The sequence below is a fragment of the Sebastes umbrosus genome, chromosome 7 (assembly GCF_015220745.1).
Source record: "Sebastes umbrosus isolate fSebUmb1 chromosome 7, fSebUmb1.pri, whole genome shotgun sequence".
Taxonomy (NCBI): Eukaryota; Metazoa; Chordata; class Actinopteri; order Perciformes; family Sebastidae; genus Sebastes; species Sebastes umbrosus.
Window position 1 is genome coordinate 8240592 of NC_051275.1, and position 23201 is coordinate 8263792.

The 23201-nt window shown below is 39.5% G+C and overlaps 1 protein-coding gene across 1 annotated transcript; it reads left to right on the forward strand.

The window, feature by feature from the left end:
• The first annotated feature begins 2461 nt into the window (after positions 1-2461).
• LOC119491149 (POU domain class 2-associating factor 1) lies at positions 2462-17958 on the forward strand. The gene is made up of 5 exons (XM_037774853.1): positions 2462-2559; positions 9924-10051; positions 15169-15208; positions 15335-15630; positions 17167-17958. The coding sequence occupies exons 1-5, from the start codon at positions 2544-2546 to the stop codon at positions 17605-17607; spliced, it is 921 nt and encodes a 306-aa protein (XP_037630781.1). The 5' UTR covers positions 2462-2543; the 3' UTR covers positions 17608-17958.
• Positions 17959-23201: the final 5243 nt, after the last annotated feature.

Genomic DNA, 23201 nt, shown 5'->3' on the forward strand with positions numbered 1-23201 from the left:
GTGAGGACACAGATGTAGGATCCATATTTTGCTATCCAGAAATGAATTAAAATGAGACAGGGCAGACTAAAACCAACCAGCCTACTAACTGTAAGTGTCACAAATGGTCAAATGGTACATTATGGCATTTTGGCATTATTGATCGTACATTGTAGAGGGCAAAATTATCACATAAATATGATAATTATCGTACAACTGGCAACGCTGATGAGCTCCGGTGGATTCTTCGGATTAAGAATCCTTGGAGTGGGAGCAGGTGTTGTGTCAATGTCTGTGTGTCTGTTGATGTGTAGTCCCCCTTACCTAAACCTGAACCTGATCCCTAAGCCCAACCAGCCATCTTCTCAACCTGGTCTCATGGGAAGGCGTATAAATTACCCAGACATTCCGCACACTTTTTTGTGTCATTTGTGCGCCACTCAAACGTCCGCAGTTAGGTTTAGGCAAGAAAACCACTTAATTAGGGTAAGGGAAAATGTTATGGTTGGGCTTAAAATAAGTACGCAAACTTAATAAAACACGTACGGAATCAACGTAACACAACTACGGAAACCACTTCACAAATGTAAAAAAAAAAAACGTGACAATTGTCGCATGACAAATGTCACTAACTTAACAAAACAGCGCAAAACAGCGCAAAACACCGGTCAGGAACGGTTTCGAACATGGGTCTGCTGGTTAAAAGTCCGTCGTTTGTTTGTCCCCATACACCCACCAACCATAAGTGGACATTCCTGCTTTTTATACTACGTCACTAACTCTTACCGCAGCATTTACACGTGGATGCGTTTACATTGCAGTCAGTACAGGATACATGACGTACAAAGGACACGTGGAAATCAAGAAAGGCGTACTTATTGTACACTAAACGCCTTGTGCATTACTGTGGCATTTATATGCTTTTTTGTGCGAACGGGCTGATCTTTTGTAATCCTTAACCTGACGCCAACCAGTTCTTTCCGCTATGCCTATAGACATAACCTAACCTGAACCTAAAGCTCCAAACGCAGAGGTGTATCGCTACGGGAAACACTTTTCTCTGATCAGCCAATCAGAGGGCAGCAGAAAGAAGAAAACTATCCTCATGAACTGGAAATCAAGACACAAAAACAATATTACACTTTGGAAAAATCTATTAATCGATTACATATCAATGGAAAAATGATCTGCCTCCATAAAAAAACAAATCGCCGACTTTGACATAATCTGGAATCCATTCATCGACACCCTTAATTCATAATTTCCTCACCAATTTCACTCATCACGTCTTTTTGCCTATGAACCATCCACAATAAACATACACCCTGTCACCCAAAAAAAAAAAAAAAAAAAAATATATATATATATATATATATATATACTTTATGTGTGCGTCATTACTTTTTTTCCCCCTCTCTCTCTTCTCTAAACCTCTCCCCTTACCAATACCTCATTTCCCCACACACCTCGCACAATCGTTGCTCTGGTCTCCACCATCATAACCAATGGGATTTTGTATGTTTTGTATATTTTTACAATTAATTTATTTATTTATCTTTTTCTTCTTAGTAATTTGATGGTGTTATTATTGTCTTATTATAAAATGTGCTGCTATACTATACTATTATTATCATTGCTATATCATATAGATTATCAATCAATTATTATTGCATAATGGATGCCCAACTTATTAGTATATTAGATCACTATCTATGTTTTCCACTCCCTTCAAACAATATAAGAAAGATTCAGTTTTGACATGTTGGATTATGCTGTATAGCCTACACGTGGGTGTGATTTTTGACCAGCACATGAACCTTAAGAAGATGTTGACTCACCTCTATTTTTCCAGTTGAGGTATGAATTAAAGCCTGAAGTCTCTTATCAAGATCTGATAATGCAGTACATACACTGTAAGCTGGACTAATTCTCTACTCACATGCCTAAACAGGTCAGTGTCGTCAAACTCTTGTGTTTAAAATACCACTGCCAGATAGTGGCAGCCAGACAGATCCGGCTGTGGGGCTCATATCAATCCCATATTGGCTCCTCTCCACTGGTAAATTCAGGATTCATTTCAAAATGGTGCTGATTATGAACAATGTGACTCCTGAACAAGCCCCAATATGCAAGTTCATTTCTACTGATGCTAAAGGGTGGCTTGTGCGTTGATTTAACGCCCTGGGAATGAGAACGAGCCTGTCATACACATACAAACACATTATTATCAGCAAAATTCTAATTGATTTTCCTTTATTTGTCTGTGATACATTTGAACGTATTTATGCCATTCTCTCTTTAGTCGTCTTCATTTCTGTTTCATTGTGCCATTTCTGGGGCCTTTTTTGTTTCTCTTTTTAAAAAATGTTTTAACTCTTGTATTTATGATTCATCTTAAATAGTATCAGCACCGAAACTAGATGCATGAGGGAGATTTGTGGTGAGAGAGCCGTGACATCCCAGGGGGATTGTTAGCCAGCTTCAGGCTGTTATAAAGCACGTCAGTCGACCCGCCACTTAGATTTTCTTCCGTTTAACTATAAGATATAATCCAGATAAGCAGTATGCACTGGGAGAAATGTAAGTACAAAACATCATTGCTGTTTTCTTTACATGATTGTCAAAAGCCGTAAGAATACTCGTTCGTTTCATGCAGATTGTCCTATATTATATTATATTATATTATATCATATTATATTATATTATATTATATTATGTCATGTGAAACAAATCTATTGATTTGAATTATAATTTTATATCTGCTTTGATTTCATTGAAGAGGTAAAAGAACAGCAGGATGTTTTTAATTTTTTTTTTTTCAAACTAATACTGAATTGTTCAAATGGTTTCGTTTGTGTACACTGCATTTCTTGTCACTCTATGATGTAAACACAATAATATGAACATAATAATATGTTCAGTGTAATGCAATCCAGTATGATATAGCTTTGCAATACGTAATTGCTCTTTCTTTTCTCCACGTCATTTTAGAATAATAATCTGATTGAATAGTGTAAATCAGAGATTGTTACTGGGAGAAAGAATTTGATTTAGCTTAACTTGTTTGACTTTCCGCTGCTGTGTTTTGGGACATTTGTAATTGTCATAATTAATTTGACTGTTCGCTAATCAGAAATGTAAAACCCAAACTAATGGATGGATGTGAATGGTGCTCAGTGGTTTCCCCCCAATAACGTACAACATGTCATTTACAACAACGACTTTGAAGTTAAAATCTGGAGTTTTTTGTTTTGTTTTTGAAAAAGCAAAGAGTCATGTCAGGATCATATTGAAGCTGTTGTGTCGGGCTCTTTTGGAAAGAGGAAGGTGGTCATTTGGATGTTGGCTGTGTGTTGCTATTGGGCTGTAATCTTGATATGCAAAATGGCAGCAGCACAGTAAAATACTGCACAGCTGTGGAGCTTCCTCTTTTCTGTTGGTTGAGTCGCCTTGAGTCTGTCTGTGTGTTCATGTGTGGTTGATACAAACAGAGAAATGGAAGACAACAACATCTGTCCATTTGAGTTCAGTTCAAAGATTTCCTTCTGTAGCATTTATTTCCTTGTGTGGTTTTTTTTTTAAACAAGCTTCCTGTATATCGGGCACACTTTTTCACAATAAAAGTTCTTTAAAAATAGATATATTTTATATATAGAGATATATAAAAAAGTGCTGGATTATGATATTTTTCTATCTAAATATTTCCAGTAGTAGCAATTGTAAAACACCGTTTGTGTCAAGGGAAAGAAATTCTAGAGCTATCTAACACCTGTAATGAAAAATCCTCTTTTGTCTCAATACATTTTCCCAACCCCAGTCTTTAAAGTTTCACTAGGCAGACATTTTTTGGCATCATTGGGCAAAAAAATCCATGATAACCTTTCATCATAGTGTAATTCAAGTGTTCTGAGAGATAACTAGACTTCTGCACCTCCTCTTGGCTCTTTTTTCAGGCTTTAAAAAATCGGGAGACTTTGGCCAATCACAGGTCATTTCAGAGAGAGAGCGTTCCTATTGGCTATGCTCCGGCTGGTGGGCGGTGCTTGGTATTTCTTCAACTGTTCTCAACATGAAACATTGAAGAAAGAAATAGGCATTACAGTAACATAATATTTATTTCAATTGTATTCATTTGATCAGCGCTGCCTAGTTTGACCGTTTGATCAGAGTTTGTGAGTGATTGACTCGTGGCTCTCATAAACGGAAGCTGGACGGCAGACTCCAGATCAGCTCTGACTGGTTATTTTCCTCTGATCTGTGAAATCTTGCAGATGCCATTAGGAGCACCGGAGGACACAGAGGAACATTTTTTTTTTTCAGATACCTGTCTCATGCACTACTGTCAGGATATAATGATTACAACACCCTTGCTTGCAGCAAACTCCTCTCACTGCTTCAGATCTTTGCCAGGAATCTTTACAAATCTTTTGTTCCTGATGGCGTGGGACAACCTATACTGGCCTACAGCAATTCCGTAGTTAGACAGTATTTGATCTAAACCATGATACGAAAAACTTGCTGAACACTGTCCAATTCCAAGTGAACTGAGAAGAAGGAATATCTTGTAGACATATAAACAGCTCAATTACCAGACAGTTTGAGTAGATTTTTAAGAGTGGATGGAGTCAAAAACTTCCATAAACCCTTTCCCCAAACAGCAACTTGCAATCACGGCTTAGCAACTGTAATTATTGCCTCTAGCCTTTCCATAACCAAAAACAAGTACACGATCATATAAGGAATGGATTAAATAGTGTGTTATGTGTTTTTACTTAAAGGTGCAGTGTGTAGGATTTGTCGGCATCTAGCGGTGAGGTTACAGATTGCAACAAATTGAAACTTCTTCCGTGTGCCCAGCGTGTAAGAGAACTATACGGTGGTCGACGCGAAGACGTGAAAACGCGAAAGGCTCTCTCTAGAGCCAGTGTTTGGTTGGTTTGTCCATTCTGGGATACTGTAGAAACATGGCGGCCGGAAGAGGACCCACTCCCTATGTAAATGTAAATGTCTCATTCTAAGATAACAAAAATACAACAATTCTTATTGTCAGGTGATTATACACCAAAGAAAACACATTTATTAATATTTGGTCCTGGATGCTACTATATCAGAGTGTTTTATAATGTCAGCCCTTAATTAATTGAATTAGGGATATTTACACTCCAGCAATTCCAGCCACACTTGTTACATATGTTCACCAAAGACATAGGTTAGTCGTCATTCTTTTGTAACGTTAAAAGTGAAACATACCCTTTGAAAATAAAACCAAAAAAGCACAAATCGAAACTCTGCTTTGCTTTTTTTTTTTTCAAATATATGAGCTAAGCAGCCAAACTAGAGTCTCATATCAGACTTATAATACTAGGACTAAGTAGCTCTACACTGCAATATATGATCAATTCTTCAATGTTTCTTCTTGACTATTCTGTTTAGTCTAACGTGTAATATTTGTCTCCATTTGCACTGAATTGATTTTAAAAAATACGGAACATGTCTTTTAGTTTCCAATTACGGGATAATTCCTTATTTTAAGGGACGGTTGGCAACTCCATTGTGAGGATGCTGACTTTGTTGCCTATACCTGGAACCAGTTAGCTTTAGCCTCAGTCTTTTAGCGTCATATCACATATGTAGACATCAAGTGTTTATTTAAGATCCTTTCACATTTCCAAGGCATGGAGCCAATGTTAGTTTAATTAGCGAGCTAGCTACAGTCGATTAAATCTGCTCGCCACAGTTGTCATTTCAGCAGACTGAGTTGACAGCTAGGAATGAGAAGACTGCTCTACCTCCGTCTGAAATCAAGGACCCATTGTTCTATAAAGTGCTGAGAATTTTGAGCAATAAATCTACCACCGTTACTGTAAAATGTGCTATGCATGAACAGAAAGCTTAGAGGGGGTGGGGCTTGGCGAACTGTCAATTGTGTTTCCAGTGCCCCGTTTCTGTTAGGCATCATTGACTTGTCTGTACATGGTACATTATCACGCCATTGTGTTTGTTTCTAGAGAGGGCCACTTATCCTGTCTGACCTGTGCAGGCAAATGAATTAGCTGCAGATAGGAATCTGGACAATTTACTGGTAAGACATCCCCAGCCTAACAACAGAGGTTAAGTAGAGGGCAGAAACAGCAGCAGTCTGGACCAGAGGTCACCCTCCTCCGTGCGTTCTTGCTGGCAATCCCTCCGTAACATTCAGCAATGCACACTTCGCGTTAAATGAACCTCATGCAATAATTATTAAATCACACTTGACGGAAATTGCCACAGGATTTTGCCAACTCCACCAAAAGAGAAATCTCCAGGATTGATGTATTAAGATCTGTTTATGTCAGTTCCTATCGGCAGAGATTTCCCATCAGTGATCACACCAAAGCACATTTAAGTTAGGCCGTATGGGACGCTCCTCTATATGTCAGTCTGACTTTGTGATTTTGGACGAACAGGACAAGAGTTAATGTTTCATAAAAATCTGGTGCAGCTTTGCAGCAGAAACTAAAATGCCAGAGGGTCTCATTAGCTGCAGATGGCTGGTTAGCAGAACACTGTCAAACCAATGAACATTTGACCTTTTGTTATGATACTATCTGTCACTTTAGATTGATGTGAGTTTGTGTGTGGCATCAGTACAAGAGTACTGTAATTTTCTTTTCAGCATCGTATGAGACGTCTACCAGCTGCTTAGGTCTTTGCAATTATAATCTAATAGCCCTTTAGCAAAACGTGTGCAGACTCTTTTATCCTTCCTTTAATTGACTCAAATGACAGGTTAATGTTGAAATCAAGATACTTTAGGCCTAATAATTTATGTCAAAGTTGTGAGCTAGTATTACTAAATACTACTAAATCATCTACAAAGAACTGAGTTTGCAATTTATACTTATCGGTGCCGTTGTGTCACAGAGTTCATAACACATCCATTGGTTCACCAAGGTGGCTGCGATTGTCTGCGCCTGCCGGCTACGGGAAACATTATGCATCCTATTCACACTATGCATTTTTAGCCGTGCTAGCGGCAGCAGCGGTGTCAGTCTGTAAGTTATAGCTGGTCGGTTGGTCGATCCAACACTTTGGTCCAGGCTGAAAGATCTCAACAACTATTGAATGGATTGCTTTGGATTGATTTGTACAGACATTCATGATCCTCAGAGGATGAACTCTGACAACTTTGGTGATCCAGTGACTTTTCCTCTAGCGCCACCAGCAGGTTGACTTTTTTGTTATTTAGTGGCATAACTTGACAACTGTTGGGTGGATTGTCATGAAATATGCTCCAGATTTAAGGTCCCGAGAGGATGGATTCTAATGACTTTGGTGATGCTTTAACTTTTCATCTAGCACCACCCTCAGGTCAAAATTTTAATTTGCCCAATACTTTAGTTTATGACCAAAATACATTATATTACATTAATGCTTATATTATATACAGCCTAATTGTGCCATAATCACTATATTTTATGTAGATATTATCATACATACTGATTTTATATAGTAATCAGCGACTAAGTGAGTAATCAAATTGAAGTTTTGCCTTTGCATGACCCCTTATAACTTTGCAGACAATGCAAAGGCAGAGTACCTTAACTTCCAAATAAGAGTTAAAGGTCAAGTTTGAGCTCCAGATTTATTCATTTTTTACTTCATTTAAAAAAGAAGAATTGTCACATTTCAAATATTCTGCCCATAATTCATTTGGCTGGACAACAAAAAACGTTATAGTACTTTTTCTCAGTTCTACACTGGTGAGTTATGGTCTCTTGTCTTGAAGGGCAGTGTTTTGGTGCATGTATGAAGATCACCCTCCATCTGCAGAGAGCTCACACTGCTGCAGTGCAGCGGGCAGAAACGCCATCACTCTCAATGTCTTTGTCGCCTCGGGCTGTACTGACTGATGGCATTAACTGCAGTGTGACATGTACAGTACTGTTGCTTTGAGTTTATTCAAAAGAGGCCCTCTCTGTCAGATTAGAGTTCTGCTCATGCTTATACTTGCAGGGAGTCATCGGTTGTAAACATTTCGACCTACTGGGAGACCATACTGCCTGAGGTCGCTGACAGGGTGGCTCCAGAGGACACTGAATACTGATGCTTATATATTATATCAATATTCAAATGAGCACAGAAAACCTTTTTGATGTTGTTGTTACCTGGAAGAGACAATAAACTTTCAATTCAACACAACTTCATTAATCCACGAAAGGCCTTTTGATATTGACAAGTAAAAACAGACAGGAAACAGACATTATGCACAGACAGACAGCTGTTTAAGACTACGTTGAGCTGATGGTGCAATTGTTAAAAATATATAAATAGATAAATAGATAAATAAATAAATAGATAAATAAAAAAGAAAAATAATAAAATAACGATAAAAATAAATAAATAAATAAATAAATAAATAAATAAATAGATAAATAAATAAATAAATAAATAAATAAATACATTTTAAAAAACTGTTATCTCTAATGAGTGCACTGGTTCATAAATCAACAGCAACCACAGCTGGTGCCACCATGGATATTAAATTGCAACCAAATAAATACTACTGATATATTTTGTTGTGTTGGATGTGAGACAATGAATAACTTTTACCAATGCTGAAATGAAACCCATATCTATAATGCATTACCGAAACATTATAAGACCTCATATTATGATGCTTTGCAAGAACAGTCATTTAGAAGTATCACAATTGCTCATAATCATTTGACCCACGCTTTCAATAACAATTATGGACAGAGAGGATGGTTATGGCTTGGTTGCAACCTGTGTGGTGATGTGACCAAATTGAGATTTAAGTCAAGAAGTTATTAATTATATTATTTAGCTGTTTTGGACGGAATACATTTCATAGTGTGGGTGGCTGTTGCATCATGATCCTTATGCAAGATTCACAATATTTTTTCGATTGCGGTGTGATTTTCTTAAAGCTTCGGTAGGCAGAATGTTTTGGCATCATTGGGCAAAAATTCCATAATATCCTTTCGGCATATTGTAATTTAAGTGTTCTGAGAGAAAACTAGACTTCTGCACCTCCTCATGGCTCTGTTTTCAGGCTTTAAAAAAATCTAGCCTGTGAAGGGAGACTTTGGCCAATCACAGGTCATTTCAGAGAGAGAGAGAGAGAGCGTTCCTATTGGCTGTTCATTCAACGGAGGCAGTTGTCAATCACTCGCAAACTCAGATCAAACGGTCAAACTAGGCAGCGCTGATCAAGTATGAATTACTATTTTGTTACTGTAATGCCGTAATGCTATATTTCTCTCCTCAAATGTTTTCAGAAACATCTTGTAGTGTACTGTTTAGCTGTAAAATGAGACAGTTTGCTCCGGCTGGTGGGTGGTATTTCCTCAACTGATCTCAACATGGCTGCTGGGTCACAGACTTCTCATTTTACAGCTAAACAGTACACTATACAAGATGTTTCTGAAAACAATCATGGGGAGAAATAGGCATTACAGTGACAGAATATTGATTCATATTTGATCAGCGCTGCCTAGTTTGACCATTTGATTGGAGCTTGCGAGTGATTGACAGCTGCTCAGAGAAAGCAAGGCTCCAGCTCGGCTCTGAGTGATTCTTTTCCTCCGAGCTGGGAAATCTTCTTTTAATCATATTTGTTCCAATCTTGCCTACTGCTGCTTTAATTTATGCATGCGATGCATTTGTAATTTAGTTCACTTAGTAGACTTTCATGACGCCCCTGTAACACTGTAAATCACATCTTGACAGCATCATATGACAGAAAGTATCAATCATTTGTGTTTCCATAGTTCTTTTTCTTATTGTAATGATAAAAACTATGCAGCAGCAGCCCATATAGCAATAGGCTTATATCTATCACCTTACTTCAAATGAGAGGCCAGTGTCTGTTTTCAAGAGGATGTAATTAAATTAAACTAGATGTCTCTCTCTTTCTTTCTTTCTGTTTCTGGCCTCTCTAGCACCATCATCAGCACTGGCCAGGTCCAGACCGTACCAAGGTGTCCGAGTCCGAGACCCGGTCAAAGAGCTGCTGAGGAGGAAGAGAAGTCTGGAGCCACACTGCACCAAGACAGCGCCCCCTACTGCGGTGAGGACACCATGACACATGACATACATGATGCATTTTATCAGTTACACATTAAATCATTTTTACTCAGTTTTGACATTTAAAATGAGTATGTACATTTAAAGCTCTGGTGGGTGGAAATGGAGCAAATAGGATTAAAATTAGTTATTTTTATAAAACTGTCACTATATCCTGACAGCAGTGCATGAGACAGGTAATCTGAAAAAAATCATGTGCCTCTCTGTCCTCCGGTGCTCCTAATGGTATCTGCAAGATTTCACAGACAGAGCCGACTGTCAATCACTCGCAAACTCCGATCAAACGGTCAAACTAGGCAGCGCTGATCAAATATGAATCAATATTCTGTTACTGTAATGTCTATTTACATCTTGTAGTGTACTGTTTAGCTGTAAAATGAGAAGGTTTGTGACCCGGCAGCCATGTTGAGAACAGTTAAGGAAATACCAAGCGCCGCCCACCAGCTGGAGCACAGCCAATAGGAACGCTCTCTCTCTCTGAAATGACCTGTGATTGGTAAAAGATTGGTAAAGATTTTTTAAGACCCGAAAACAGAGCCATGAGGAGGTGCAGAAGTCTAATTTTCTCTCAGAACACTTGAATTACAATATGCTGAAAGGTTATCATGGAATTTTTGCCCAATGATGCCAAAAATATACTGCCTACTGCCACTTTAAGTAAAACAAATCTTCAGAATACATTTACATACTAGCACATTTTAAACAAAGTTTCCCACCAGTTTTGGGAACATGTGGAGCCCTCCACCCTTTCCAAAGAAAATCCCTTCCCGAAAAAGCCTTGCAAATACTGCAACTTCCTTGTACATTTATCACAGCATCATTAGTCATTAAACAAATATGCACAGGATTTACTGTAGCAGCAGTTACAGTGTATGGAGCAATGTTTGCTCAGGATTAGGAGCTGTCGGACTAATAAAAACATTTCAAACCTGATACTGAAAATATAAAGTAGCGGTAGTAGGAGCGGAATTACTTTTCAATGTATTCGTCTGAAAAACAACCACAGACATTTCTTGTCAAGTTCATGAACGTTTTTTCTTTTTTTTTTTTTAATAATATATTTTTTTTCCAGTTTTCTCTTTGATGTACCCAATCATGTCAGAATAACGTGTTGCATTTCCTTTATTGCGTTTTGATGATTTACCACCATTAGTCTCCAGGCTGACATTCCTCACCCATCAGAACTGTCAGAATGTAGTCAATGATCTTTATACTTTCTGCAGCAGGCGGGTTACTGCGGAGATCAAAAGAAATGCGTATGGGCCGAACATCCGGATGCATAGTGCTGGTTGCAAAAGTGGTCTTTATCGAGCAGACGCTGCAACACAACAGATGTAGATTGTTCTGTGGGGAGTCATTTTTTTCCCCCCAACTGGAACATTATTGAACAAGTTATAGATGACATTTTGAAGAGCTGAAAGAAAGGGGCTCCCGTGGGGGTCATCCAGATGTGAGCAGTCAGGACCCAAAGCCTACCCCAGGGTGAGGGGGGGGAGGGAGGGGGGGGAAGGATTGTCCTTATATAATCCAGGTGTTTTTCCATGACAGTTGCAGCCATTCCCTGCATGGCTCCAGGGCTGGGCACACAGCCCTATGCAAAATTACTTGCAGCCTTGCCAAAGAGCCCTCCCACTTGCTATTTATTACACCTACCAGACCAGGAGAAGACACACACACACACGCACACTACAGCACATGCACACACACACACATGTACAAACTCCCCTCATACACACCCTTTGATAAGAGAGAAATAACATGACATACTGAGTGTGTGTTATCTTCTGATGGACTGGAAAACGTAACAGCTTTTCCGTGGAACAGGAAAAATGGATTTTGAAACTCCCTTTGGCATCCTTGTCGGGTTCTTTAAGCTCGGTTTACTTCTGTTTCTGAGAATATCATTTCCCTTGTGTACTTTTGATCTTTAAGGAGGATCCTTGGGGCGCCTCTCCAGCTTTCAACCAGAGTTTTTAAATGAATCCCACGTTGTTAATCACTGGAGTATACTGCGTTCCTGAATAGTTTGACATTATGGAAACTTTATTTTCTTGTCAAAAGCTAGATGATGTGTACGCTACGAAGACAAACATGTAAAAAAAAAACATGCAAAAATGTACAAAAACCAAATTATAATAGTGGTTTAACAATGGTTTTACATGCAGGGACTATTTCTTGACAGGGCACATAAAAAACACATGATGTGTGACAAGTTAATTAGTGAGCTTGAGAAGTGCTGGCAGGCACATGTTTTCCAACTTTTGGTCTGAGCCAAGCGAGCTACTTCCCTCTGTTTTTAGTCTGTATGCTATGCTAAGTTAACCAGCACCTTCATATTTAGCTCTATCACTGTTCCCAGCAAGAAATCAAATAAGCATATTTCTTAAAAAATGTTGACCTATTTCTTTAAAGGGAGATTTGTCAAGTACTTAATACTCTTATCAATATGGGAGTGGGCAAATATGCTTGCTTTATGCAAATGTAAGTATATATTTATTATTGGAAATCAATTACCAACACAAAACAATGACAAATATTGTCCAGAAACCCTCACAGGTACTGCATTTAGCATAAAAAAAATGCTTAAATCATAACATGGTAAATTGCAGCCACAGCTGCACAACAACAGCTGTGTGTCAGTGTGTTGACTTGACTATGACTTGCCCCGAACTGCATGTGATTATCATAAAGTGGGCATGTCTGTAAAGGGGAGACTCGTGGGTACCCATAGAACCCATTTTCTTTCACATATCTTGAGGTCAGAGGTCAAGGGACCCCTTTGAAAATGGACATGTCAGTTTTTCCTGGCCAAAATTTAGTGTAACTTTGTAGCGTTATTTAGCCGCCTTCCGCCCGCAACAACGGCGGGCTGTCAGAGTTTTAAGGGGTTAACCCTAGCCCATCAGAGGGCGGGTCTTTTTTTTTTGTTGCAGATTTGCTGACATATTGTACAAAGGATTATTGTTTAGCCACAGAGCTTTGGTTTGAGATCCTTGTATTTGCCATGGTGCTTTGTTGAAGTGCAATCAGTTTACAGTAAACACAGTCAGCACGTTCATAACCACAAACGGTATTATTGGTGTTATTAAAACTGAACCGTAACAGTAACCCAGTGTCCTTTTTTCAAGGACCAAATGTGAAAAGGTTGTTTATTTTCAGCGTCAGATTCATTTTTCAAGTGCAGTGACATTGGATGAATTTAGTGTTTGGTGTCACGACAGAGCGCCTTCACTCTCCACCTGCTGTCAGAGCTGTAACACTAACCAGCTCCTCTGCAGTCTTTTCGGCATCTGACCTCATATGCCCTGCTGGCTGCCTACGGACACTACTGACACTAGCTGTCAGGACCGTCACTGTCACTGCTGCCTCTCTCATTCCTTCTTTGACCTCGATGAAAAACATCATGAAGTCAAGGAACGATGAGAAGGAGAATTCATAAGGACTTAGGAAAAGACAACCGTGGTGTTAAAGCTGCAGTGGGTAGAAATGGAGCAAATATGATTAAAAAAAAAAGTGATTTACTATATCCTGACAGTAGAACATGAGACAGGTAATCTGAAAAAAATCATGTTCCTCTGTGTCCTCCGATGCTCCTAACGGCATCTGCAAGATTTCATAGACTGGAGGAAAACAACCAATCAGAGCTGATCTGGAGTCTGCCGTCCAGCTGCCGTCTATGAGAGCCAGCTGTCAATCACTCACAAACTCCGACCAAAAGGTCAAACTAGGCAGCGCTGAGCAAATATGAATCAATATTCTGTTACTGTAATGCCTATTTCTCTCCTCAAATGTTTTCAGAAACAGCTTGTCATGTACTGTTTAGCAGTGACTTAGAAAGTTTGTGACCCGGCAGCCCATGTTGAGATCTGTTGAAGAAATACCAAGCACCGCCCACCAGCCAGAATACAGCCAATAGGAACGCTCTCTCTCTGAAATGACCTGTGATTGGTCAAAGTCTCCTGTCACGGGCCTGAAAACAGAGCCATGAGGAGGTGCAGAAGTCTAGTGTTCTCTCCGAACACTTGAATTAAAGGTTTCTTACCAGACTTACGCCTGGTGGAGATAATAACACTTTCATATGTTCATATGGGCATGCCAGCATTTTATTAAGACTTGTGAATCTATCCTTTGAGGATAAGGTTTTCAGAGTTCAATTTTTTATTGTTTTTTACTTCAGTCTGGGATCTTTTTTAGAAATATAATCTCTACTTGTCAGATCTTTGGACATTCTGAGAATTGTTACTAGTCCTCCTAATCTACCTCCATCTGTGGGTGCAGCTGGACTCCACCCTCTCTCTTTGAACAAGCTGTTATGGTGTGAGACAACTGTGTCTGTTGTGCCCTCAGGGATTATTATATCCACTCACGCAATATGATCAATTATTAAATTGCAGTTTGGAAGTTTACAGGAAATTGTGCTTTGTGGAAAACATTTATCCATTGTGTTCCGCCTCGTTGAGTTCTAACGTATAATCTTGAGGATCACAGATATGTAATTAAATATATCCATTACCAGTGCGGAACATAAATGTACGATGATGCAATGAATTTCTTGAATCTCTTTCTTGAATTTCCCTCGGGATCAATAAAGTTACTATCTATCTATGTATCTATGATACAGATTATACATTAGAGCAGTAAATAGACACAATTACGAGACAGAATTAAGCTTTAACTTGTTTTTTATCTATCCGGCTTGGCTTTTAAAAAGTGTTTTCTTGCATTTGGATTTCTGCAAACAGATCAATTTATCTCATATTTTTAAATGTTTTATCATGCTAAAAATCTATCAAAATTGAGCTCTAATTACACATGGATTAATTAATAAAGATGATTTTGCACAAACCCTTGGAAGACCGTACCTGTATGTGAATACACTAACAAATTCGGGCTTGCATCTCTAACACACACAAACACACTTTAATTACAACCTCGACTCAGCCGCTGCTCCCACCTGCTTGGACGGTACATGTGTAAATACTGTATATTTATATGTCAACATTGCAGTGTAGACTATAGTTGTACAGCAGCAACACGTGGTTACTGTTCTACTGAAAAATATTGACATGCCGAACTCACTTTTTTAATCTTTTTTTTCAGGATGTGGTCACACACAACAACCCGTCATCATACACACAAGGTACATGTTCATTCCTAACAGCTGCATTTGAGCGTCACCTGGCACAAATTGATTCTTGTTAAGTAAAAGCATGTGTCTCTGCCTGTCTTTGAAGACTCACGTTCAAACATCTCTTCCAAAAATCAGGCATGTTTGGCTCTGACGTTGCCGGCGGCTCCCCAGCTGAGCCGTCGACTGCAGTCGGTGATGGAGGGCTGCAGCAGTGTGCAGGATGGAGAGCTGCACCACCTGCCGCCGGCGCTGGCCTGCAGACTGCTGTGACACCCTGGTCTTCATCTGACTACCACCAGCATGACCCTTCAGCTCAGACTCTGGCCTACTCACAGGCCCCCACCCTCACTGCCGATGTGTACATGCAGACTTTGTGTCCCAGCTACACCATGCTCACCTACACACACGCACCATTGCTCACTAACTTTGGGGTGAGTAGGAGAGAACTCTGCATGTGAACAAAAGTGTGCTTAATGTTTTACCTGGAAAGAACAACACAGTCTCACAGCAGTTCGTGAAATAGTTACGAAATTGAATCTACTTGATTCGTGTACATTGATACGAATTTCCCTTTTTTTCCCTACGAATGTCCATCAACACGTGACGCATGTGTCATTCTTTTCAAAATAAAACTATTTAGTTAGGTTTAGGAATAGATCGACTCTGTTAGGTTTAGGCAACAAAACTACTTAGTTAGGTTTAGGAAAAGATTGTGGTTTGGATTAAAATAACACCGGAAGTGCTGTAACTTAAGTACAGAAGTTATGTGACAAATAAATCAACTTTGACTGCTGGTTTCACACGGGACACAAACACCGGTCTCCTCGGCGAAAGTCCTGTGTTTTTTGACCCAACCATCCACCCCCACCCTTTCTCGATGTGGAATTTGCCGTTCTCTATACTTCCCGGTTCACAATTACGTGGACTACATACAAATTGATTTTGTGCTGACCATCACGAAAAAAATTGGAAATTTGTGTCTATGTACATCAATCAATACGTTAAATTTTGTGACTATTTCACGAACTGCTGTGCGACTGGGCTGGACTAAATCTCTAGGGGTATTTGAAAGAGGAAAAATCCTGGGTTCCATCATCATCATTTCTCCATCAACAGGAAGTGATGCAACTTTAAATATTGAGCTCAACAACCGATGAAACTGTTCTGCACGTGTTGCGTATTCCTGTTATTACAGTAAGTTAAAGTAAAAAACTGGAAGACTGGATGTACTCAGTTCTAGCAAAGAGTATTGAAGCAAAGAGACGAAACAGCCGCTAGATGGCGCTGAGGTAGCGCTGCCACCATTTTGGACTGAAAATGCCAATGAGTCTGTGGCCATGGATGTACGAAGAGACATCATATAAATAGGTAAATCAGTTTTTAGGTAAATCAGCTTCCCAATACGAACAATTAAATAGCCCTCATTTAAATCAGTATGTCCTCAAATTTGTCAAATTAATTAATGGCTGAATCTAGAGTTATTTTCCTCGGCATAATGAACGTGCATCAGACCCACGGGTCTGCACCGCCCTGCACGCTCATATGACATATCCCGTTCTGCCAGCTTCCTGTATGCGGCTGTAATAATGGATATATGGGCTGTAATTCATCACTTTTATTATCTTATAATACACCCATGGGCTGTATGCTGTAAGCCTGTACCGTGGTGGATGTATTAACGTCTCTGTTCCCAAACAACCGGCTATCGGCCAGTAGCTAGTAGTGAAACACTGGTCACACGGACCAGTGGGGTCGGGTAGATCACATCTTTGTTCCATGGTATACACTGCGTGGACCTGTACCGGGTCACTGACCTAAAGCGTTGTTAGTTCAGTTCAAAAAGGTCAATCTCTTCACACTGTCGATCTCAACAAGACAGGCAATTGCAGTTTTGAGCAAATGTTTGTGTTTTTGCTAGTTGAAATTCCTTTCAACATGAACCTTTTAGTCATTTGTTGTTGTTTCAGACCATACCTATGGGCCCAGCACCAGGCTCCCTCCCTCAGATGGAGCTCCCAGACTCAGGGTTTACCTACCTCCCCTGGGCCCAGCCCATCACCACCATATCCACCATGCCGAACCCGGGGGTCCAGTTCGCCCCCGGCTCCGCAGCCCTGCCCGGGTCACCTCTGGTCCACATGCCCTTGTCCATGTCTTTGACCACCATGATCCCTCAACTGGAGGCTCAGGGTGTAGTAGATCACCCTCATCCGCAGATACTGGACCTCCCGCAGCGTTCAGAACACCAACTGGACCCTGAGCCACAAGGCCAGTCTCTGGATGAAGATCCAAGGTTAGAGGCGGATTCCCCAAACCTCCTGGATAAACTTCTGGAGGAACAAAAGGGTGATGGCGAAGATGAGGACAAAGACTCGTACAGCAGCTCGCTTTTTATTCCGAATGTCTGAAAATACGAGTGTTCTTCTGTCCATGGAGAGCAGCATTGTTTCTGTTTGTTTCCTGGGGCCACCATTAAAGTATTATTTGGGTTTATTACACTTAATTTTGATTATGATAGCACTGTGACCACTAAAGTAATTGCTGAGGTTGATGCTGACTAAATGTCCTGGTAAAAGTGGGCAACACCCCCCAGTAACCAGGACCCAGAACCCAGAACCCAGAACCCAGAACCCAGAACCCAGAACCCAGGCACTCAGGGGCCCCGAAGGCCACATAACTGTCTGTGTGACAATTCATTTGTAATTACAACTTTGTTCAGTAATATGCACCGCTAAAGCTCAATAAAAGGGCTAAACTCATATCATATCAACTCATATCATATCATTTCATATCATATTATATCATATCAAACTGATGGAGTGTTTGGCTGTTTTTTTAAACAAACGTGTAAGATATTATTGCTTTTCTTAACCTATAATTGGTTTGCAGCTGTTTCCTTTTTGCAGCAAAATCTGTCATTGAAAAATTCCGGGTCAATATGAGTTATGACACAGTTTTCTGAGAAACAGTGACCCTTTCCTGATGTGATCCCAACCCATCTCCTCGTTGCCTTGAGGTGTCTATCTCAGTGATAAAATCTGTCATTTATGCTGTCAGTTAACAAGAGCTGGGATCATGCTTGGGAGCAAGTTGACTGTGGAAAAAGAAAGATTAAGTAGTAAGTTTTTGTACTGACTGTGAGAGAAAACTGTATTCTGTAATAAAAAATGACAATCTGAAAAGTTCAGCCTTCACTAGGGTGTCAACTGAAACTGCATCAGGCAAGATCTTTATGTCAAATGATAAATAAAGCCCCTTTCCCACTGGAGAAAAAACCCACTCACACCTACTAACATCTGGCTTTTTTCTTAAGTGGGTACAATCGGCATTCATTCCCAGGACAAATGACTCTACAGTAGTCACGGCTATCTATGGGCTCCAGCTCTGATCGGCAGTGGTGGACATGCTAATTTTCCCCCCTTTTCCAGTGCGATGCTATGTGATGTGCGTTGGAGTGAATTACAGCTGTTAACGTGAATATAATGCGTTAACGCAATTCATTTAAATGCCGATAATTTCTCTAATGCATTTACGAAACTTGATGTTTTTAGGTTGTAGCTCAGTTTTTCAATGTCATGCTGACATGCTGACATACGACATTTTTATATTTCCTCCTATTTAAATTGTTCATATTTTGTTACATTATTGTTTTGCTTTTTTTAATGTGTTGTACCTTGCTTTTTGTTTTTACTGATACTTCTTCTTTCTGCACTATCCCCTTTGCTGCTGTACACTGCAAATTTCCCCACTGTGGGACTAATAAAGGAATATCTTATCTTAATATCTTATCTTATACTAGCTTGTTGCGATGGAGAAATGAATGAAAATGGGTTCTATGGGTACCCACGAGTCTCCCCTTTACAGACATGCCCACTTATACCCACGATAGCTGTTGTTGCCTGTTGGGCTTGAGTTTGCCATGTTATGATTTGAGCATATTGTTTATGCTAAATGCAGTACCTGTGAGGGTTTCTGGACAATATTTGTCATTGTTTCGTGTTGTTAATTGATTTCCAAACATAAATTAATACATGCATTTGCATAAAGCAGCATATTTGCCCACTCCCATGTTGATAAGAGCATTAAATACTTGACAAATCTCTCTTTGAGGTACATTTTGAACAGATAAAAAAATGTGCGATTAAAAATGTAATCGATTGACAGCTCCAAAGTGAATATATAATAAATAAAATCAACAGGGATTTGGACACTTATTATAATTTTTGAACGTACAATACATACAGCTAATATCCAGTCCTCAAAGCTACCAGACTCCAGTCAGACAACAGTAATTTTACCTCGCTTTACCTCTTTCTACTGTTCCAACAATCACCAACTCTGGTTTGAGAGTTTGAACGAGAGACTGAATAAGTAACAAGTAAGTAAGTTAAAAAAAAACTAAGTAACATGTTCACTGTTTACTAACCCTGCTTCCGGTGCCGTTCGTGACATTGAACATGACACACCAGGAAAAAAACAGAAAGGCCAGTACAACTATATTATTTTCCTGTGTCTAGAAAAACCTGCATATACGCACAAATTAAGGCATAAGGCACTGTTGTTCAAGCAGAAAGATGCGAGGTAGTTTAAAGTTGCAAATTCTTTACTTTTAATTAGGGAAACTGACATCATGAGAGGGGCTGCAAGTCATCTGTCAAATCTCACACCTGGAAACACCTGAGATCGTATCACAGGGGGGAAAATGTGGCGGGCCTGCCTGTGTGATATAGGAACATGTGAAGTTAGAAGTTTTGGTGACACTCCAAATGGGCACCAACCGGTGAAAAAAGGGGCAAGAGAAAAGCTAATAAATCACAGTGACAGAGATGCAAATATAATTCTCATGCACGAGAGGGTTTTTATGAATTCTGAGATTGCATTCTGAGTCCATTGTTTTATATCACCATGAATTAAACGTGAAGTCTTTCAATGCTGTATGTTTGTATGAGCGTGACAATACCAGGAAGTATGATGGCAACGCGTGTGTTTAAATCAAACCTCAGTGTGCTTTTAAGAGGCCTGTTAATGTGCACAGCCTTTGTAAACTTCTTCAAATGCATCATCATTTCATCAGAACTCTTTGATTCTTGGCAAATGATTTATCTGGTGACTCATTCAGTTAGCATGTGTTGTTCTTATAACGTGGATGAAAGAAAGGGAAGTTGGTCCTCTGCTTGTTCACATGTCCGTAGAGTGTTTCAGCAGCTCCAGGGCAGAGAAACGGTAATGTCATGTGTGACAATTGGTTCCTGTTTGCCTGTAGGTTCTCCGTCTAATCTTTCTCCTCCTCCTCCTTTCAGTGCATTGGCCTAATAGTTTATTTCATCTTGTATGCAGAGTCGGGCCTGTAGTGTCTTACGAGAGCAGCACGTGTTGCTCACAGAGAGTCCCTTTAAAGCGCCCCATCTTTGGACCAAGAGGTGTTGCAGGAACATGCCTGTGCAGCGCCTTTGATAGCACGCACGGGTGGGACACACAGAGCCCTCTCCAGGGCTTTTCATGGAAAGGTTGGGCCCCAGGGTCTCAGAAATCTGGCACCTCAAAGAGGCTGAGAATACACATTTCACAATTCGTCCCAATTAGAGTCCTTTTATATTCATTCTGCTGCAGCACTAGCACAGCAATCGCAGCTAATGCAAACTTACATGGTATATTACCACCTTGTAGTAATCCACCCAGCAGGGTTTATAAGCTGTAACTAATGGATTTATTAAAGGATAATAATAATAATAGATAATAGATCAATTATAAGCTATTAAGAAGAACAACATTTGGTTTGCCAAGTTTTGAAAAATCCCTTTGGCACGTGTTTATCCTTTCTATTTGGATATAATGCAGGTATGAATGGGTTTTTCCACTTTCTGATAAACAAGTCTGCAGTTATACATGTTGAAAGGGTTATCAAAGGAAATGCGATAATGCCGTGTTAATGCAAATTCGTTTTAACTTGCAATTTTTAGGTTGCAGCTATAAAAGCTAGAGTGAAGATGCCGGCATCATACGAAACTAAAAAAAATAATAAATCCATTGGTACCAACCATGTCATACTAGCTTGTCGTGAAGGAGGCTAAATAACGCTCCCAACAAAAATGGGTTCTATGGGTACCCACGAGTCTCCCCTTTACAGACATGCCCACTTTATGATAATCACATGCAGTTTGGGGCAAGTCATAGTGAAATCAGCTCACTGACACACTGACAGCTGTTGTTGCCTGTTGGGTTGCAGTTTGCCATGTTATGATTTAAAGCATATTATTTATGCTAAATGCAGTACCTGTGAGGGTTTCTAGGCAATATATGTCATTGTTTTGTGTTGTTAATTGATTTCCAAACATAAATATATACATGCATTTGCATAAAGCAGCATATAAGTGAGTTGATAAGTGTATTAAATACTTTTTGAACGGATACAAATTGTGCAATTAATTTGCGATTAATCGTGATTACCTATGGACAATCATGCGAGTTGTTAATAAATTAATTTTGGTGCAGGTAAGTGGTCAAACAGTCCAACCAGTCAAAGGAATTCAAAAATTGATCTATAAAGCATTAACAAATTAGTTGCAAACCAACCCTATATAGAGGTCGACATATCAGAAAATGGTACTGTAATAATTTATTTTCTAATTGAATGAGCATCTTTTCAATAAAACAGGCTTTTCATGGTTGAAGTTATATTTTAAAAGTGTCAGTGGGAAAATAGTTAATAGACTTAAACATTCAGTGCTTGTATTTGCTGCAAACAGCCTCTCTCATCTTCTCCTCACAGAACCAATAAGGAGCCATAACTACTAATAAATAACAGGGATCAAGGTCCCTGCAGGTCCTGTTACTGCTCCTGGGTTGGACCTCAATTATAGTGTTTAATGTGCCCAACTAGCTGCAATAAAGTGTAGCTGAAATGGAGACATTGAACATTTCAGCAGGATGCCATATAGGCATAAAACAAAAGCCTAATTTTAAGAAATATGAAGGTAATCCAGTGATTCCATTCTAAAAATCATTAATTTTTACTCTAGCCATTTAATTATTATGTGATGTGGAAACAGATTTGATTTGTTGACATCCAATCTCACCATGAGGTCAATTTTGTGAGCTTTTGCTCTGTCGATGCTCAGAGCATATTTTCTGACCTCTTGTGGACGTTGGTGAAATCCATTAAGCTCAGAAAAATAAAAAATTTGGATCTACAATTCCATGAGGAAAACTGTGTGATGTGATTGAAAGCTCCAGAACAGCTTCTAAATGGTCCTTGTGGTGAGATTGTATTGTTTGGCAGTTGTTGTTCACAAGGTCAAGAATGAATCACACAATTTGATTTGATTTTTAATATTAAAATGCCAAAATTAGCAGGATATATCGTTCTTGAATGTAACCAGAACCTGAGTGTTTGTCTGTTAGGTTGCCATAGAGTGACTCAGGAGAAAAACCCTGTGACTCACCCTGTCAACACCTCCCCACTTGAATGGCCAAGATTAATTTTCTTCTTAAGTGGCTGGAGAGGTCTTTTAATATTTTAACTCCTGTGCTATCAAATCATGTTTTGCACTTTAAGAACTACAGTTTACTCATTTATACAAGATGTAACCCGAGAGTGATAAGGATGACATTCTTTGATTGCTGTACCTTTTACAAGCTGTTACAAGCTTGGGATTTCAGAAGAAGAGGAGTTAGCTGAGAAGATTGAAATATCACTCTCATATTTGTCCATTAAATATGAAGTTACAGCCAGCAGTCATTTAGCTTAGCTTGGCATAAACACTGGAGACAGGGCCTAATCGGCCTCCCAGCACCTCTTGAGCTCACTTATTTGTTTAATCCGTAGAAAAACCGACACGTAAAATAAGACAATTCACTGTTTAACAGGGGGTTATGTGGCGGACTATTTCTTGGCAGGGACTGGCAAATAAACCCCTGATTAAACAAAATATAATAAGTGAGCTGGGAGGAGGATTTTGTTACCTTTGATACACAGTCTGGCTAGTATGGAAGATGGAACCTG

What these genes read in the sequence shown, in the direction of transcription:
- LOC119491149 (XM_037774853.1), top strand. An exon ending in AGACAGCGCCCCCTACTGCG is followed by an intron (nt 10,052 to 15,168) that starts GTGAGGACACCA and finishes CTTTTTTTTCAG; the next exon opens with GATGTGGTCACACACAACAA. An exon ending in CATTGCTCACTAACTTTGGG is followed by an intron (nt 15,631 to 17,166) that starts GTGAGTAGGAGA and finishes TTGTTGTTTCAG; the next exon opens with ACCATACCTATGGGCCCAGC.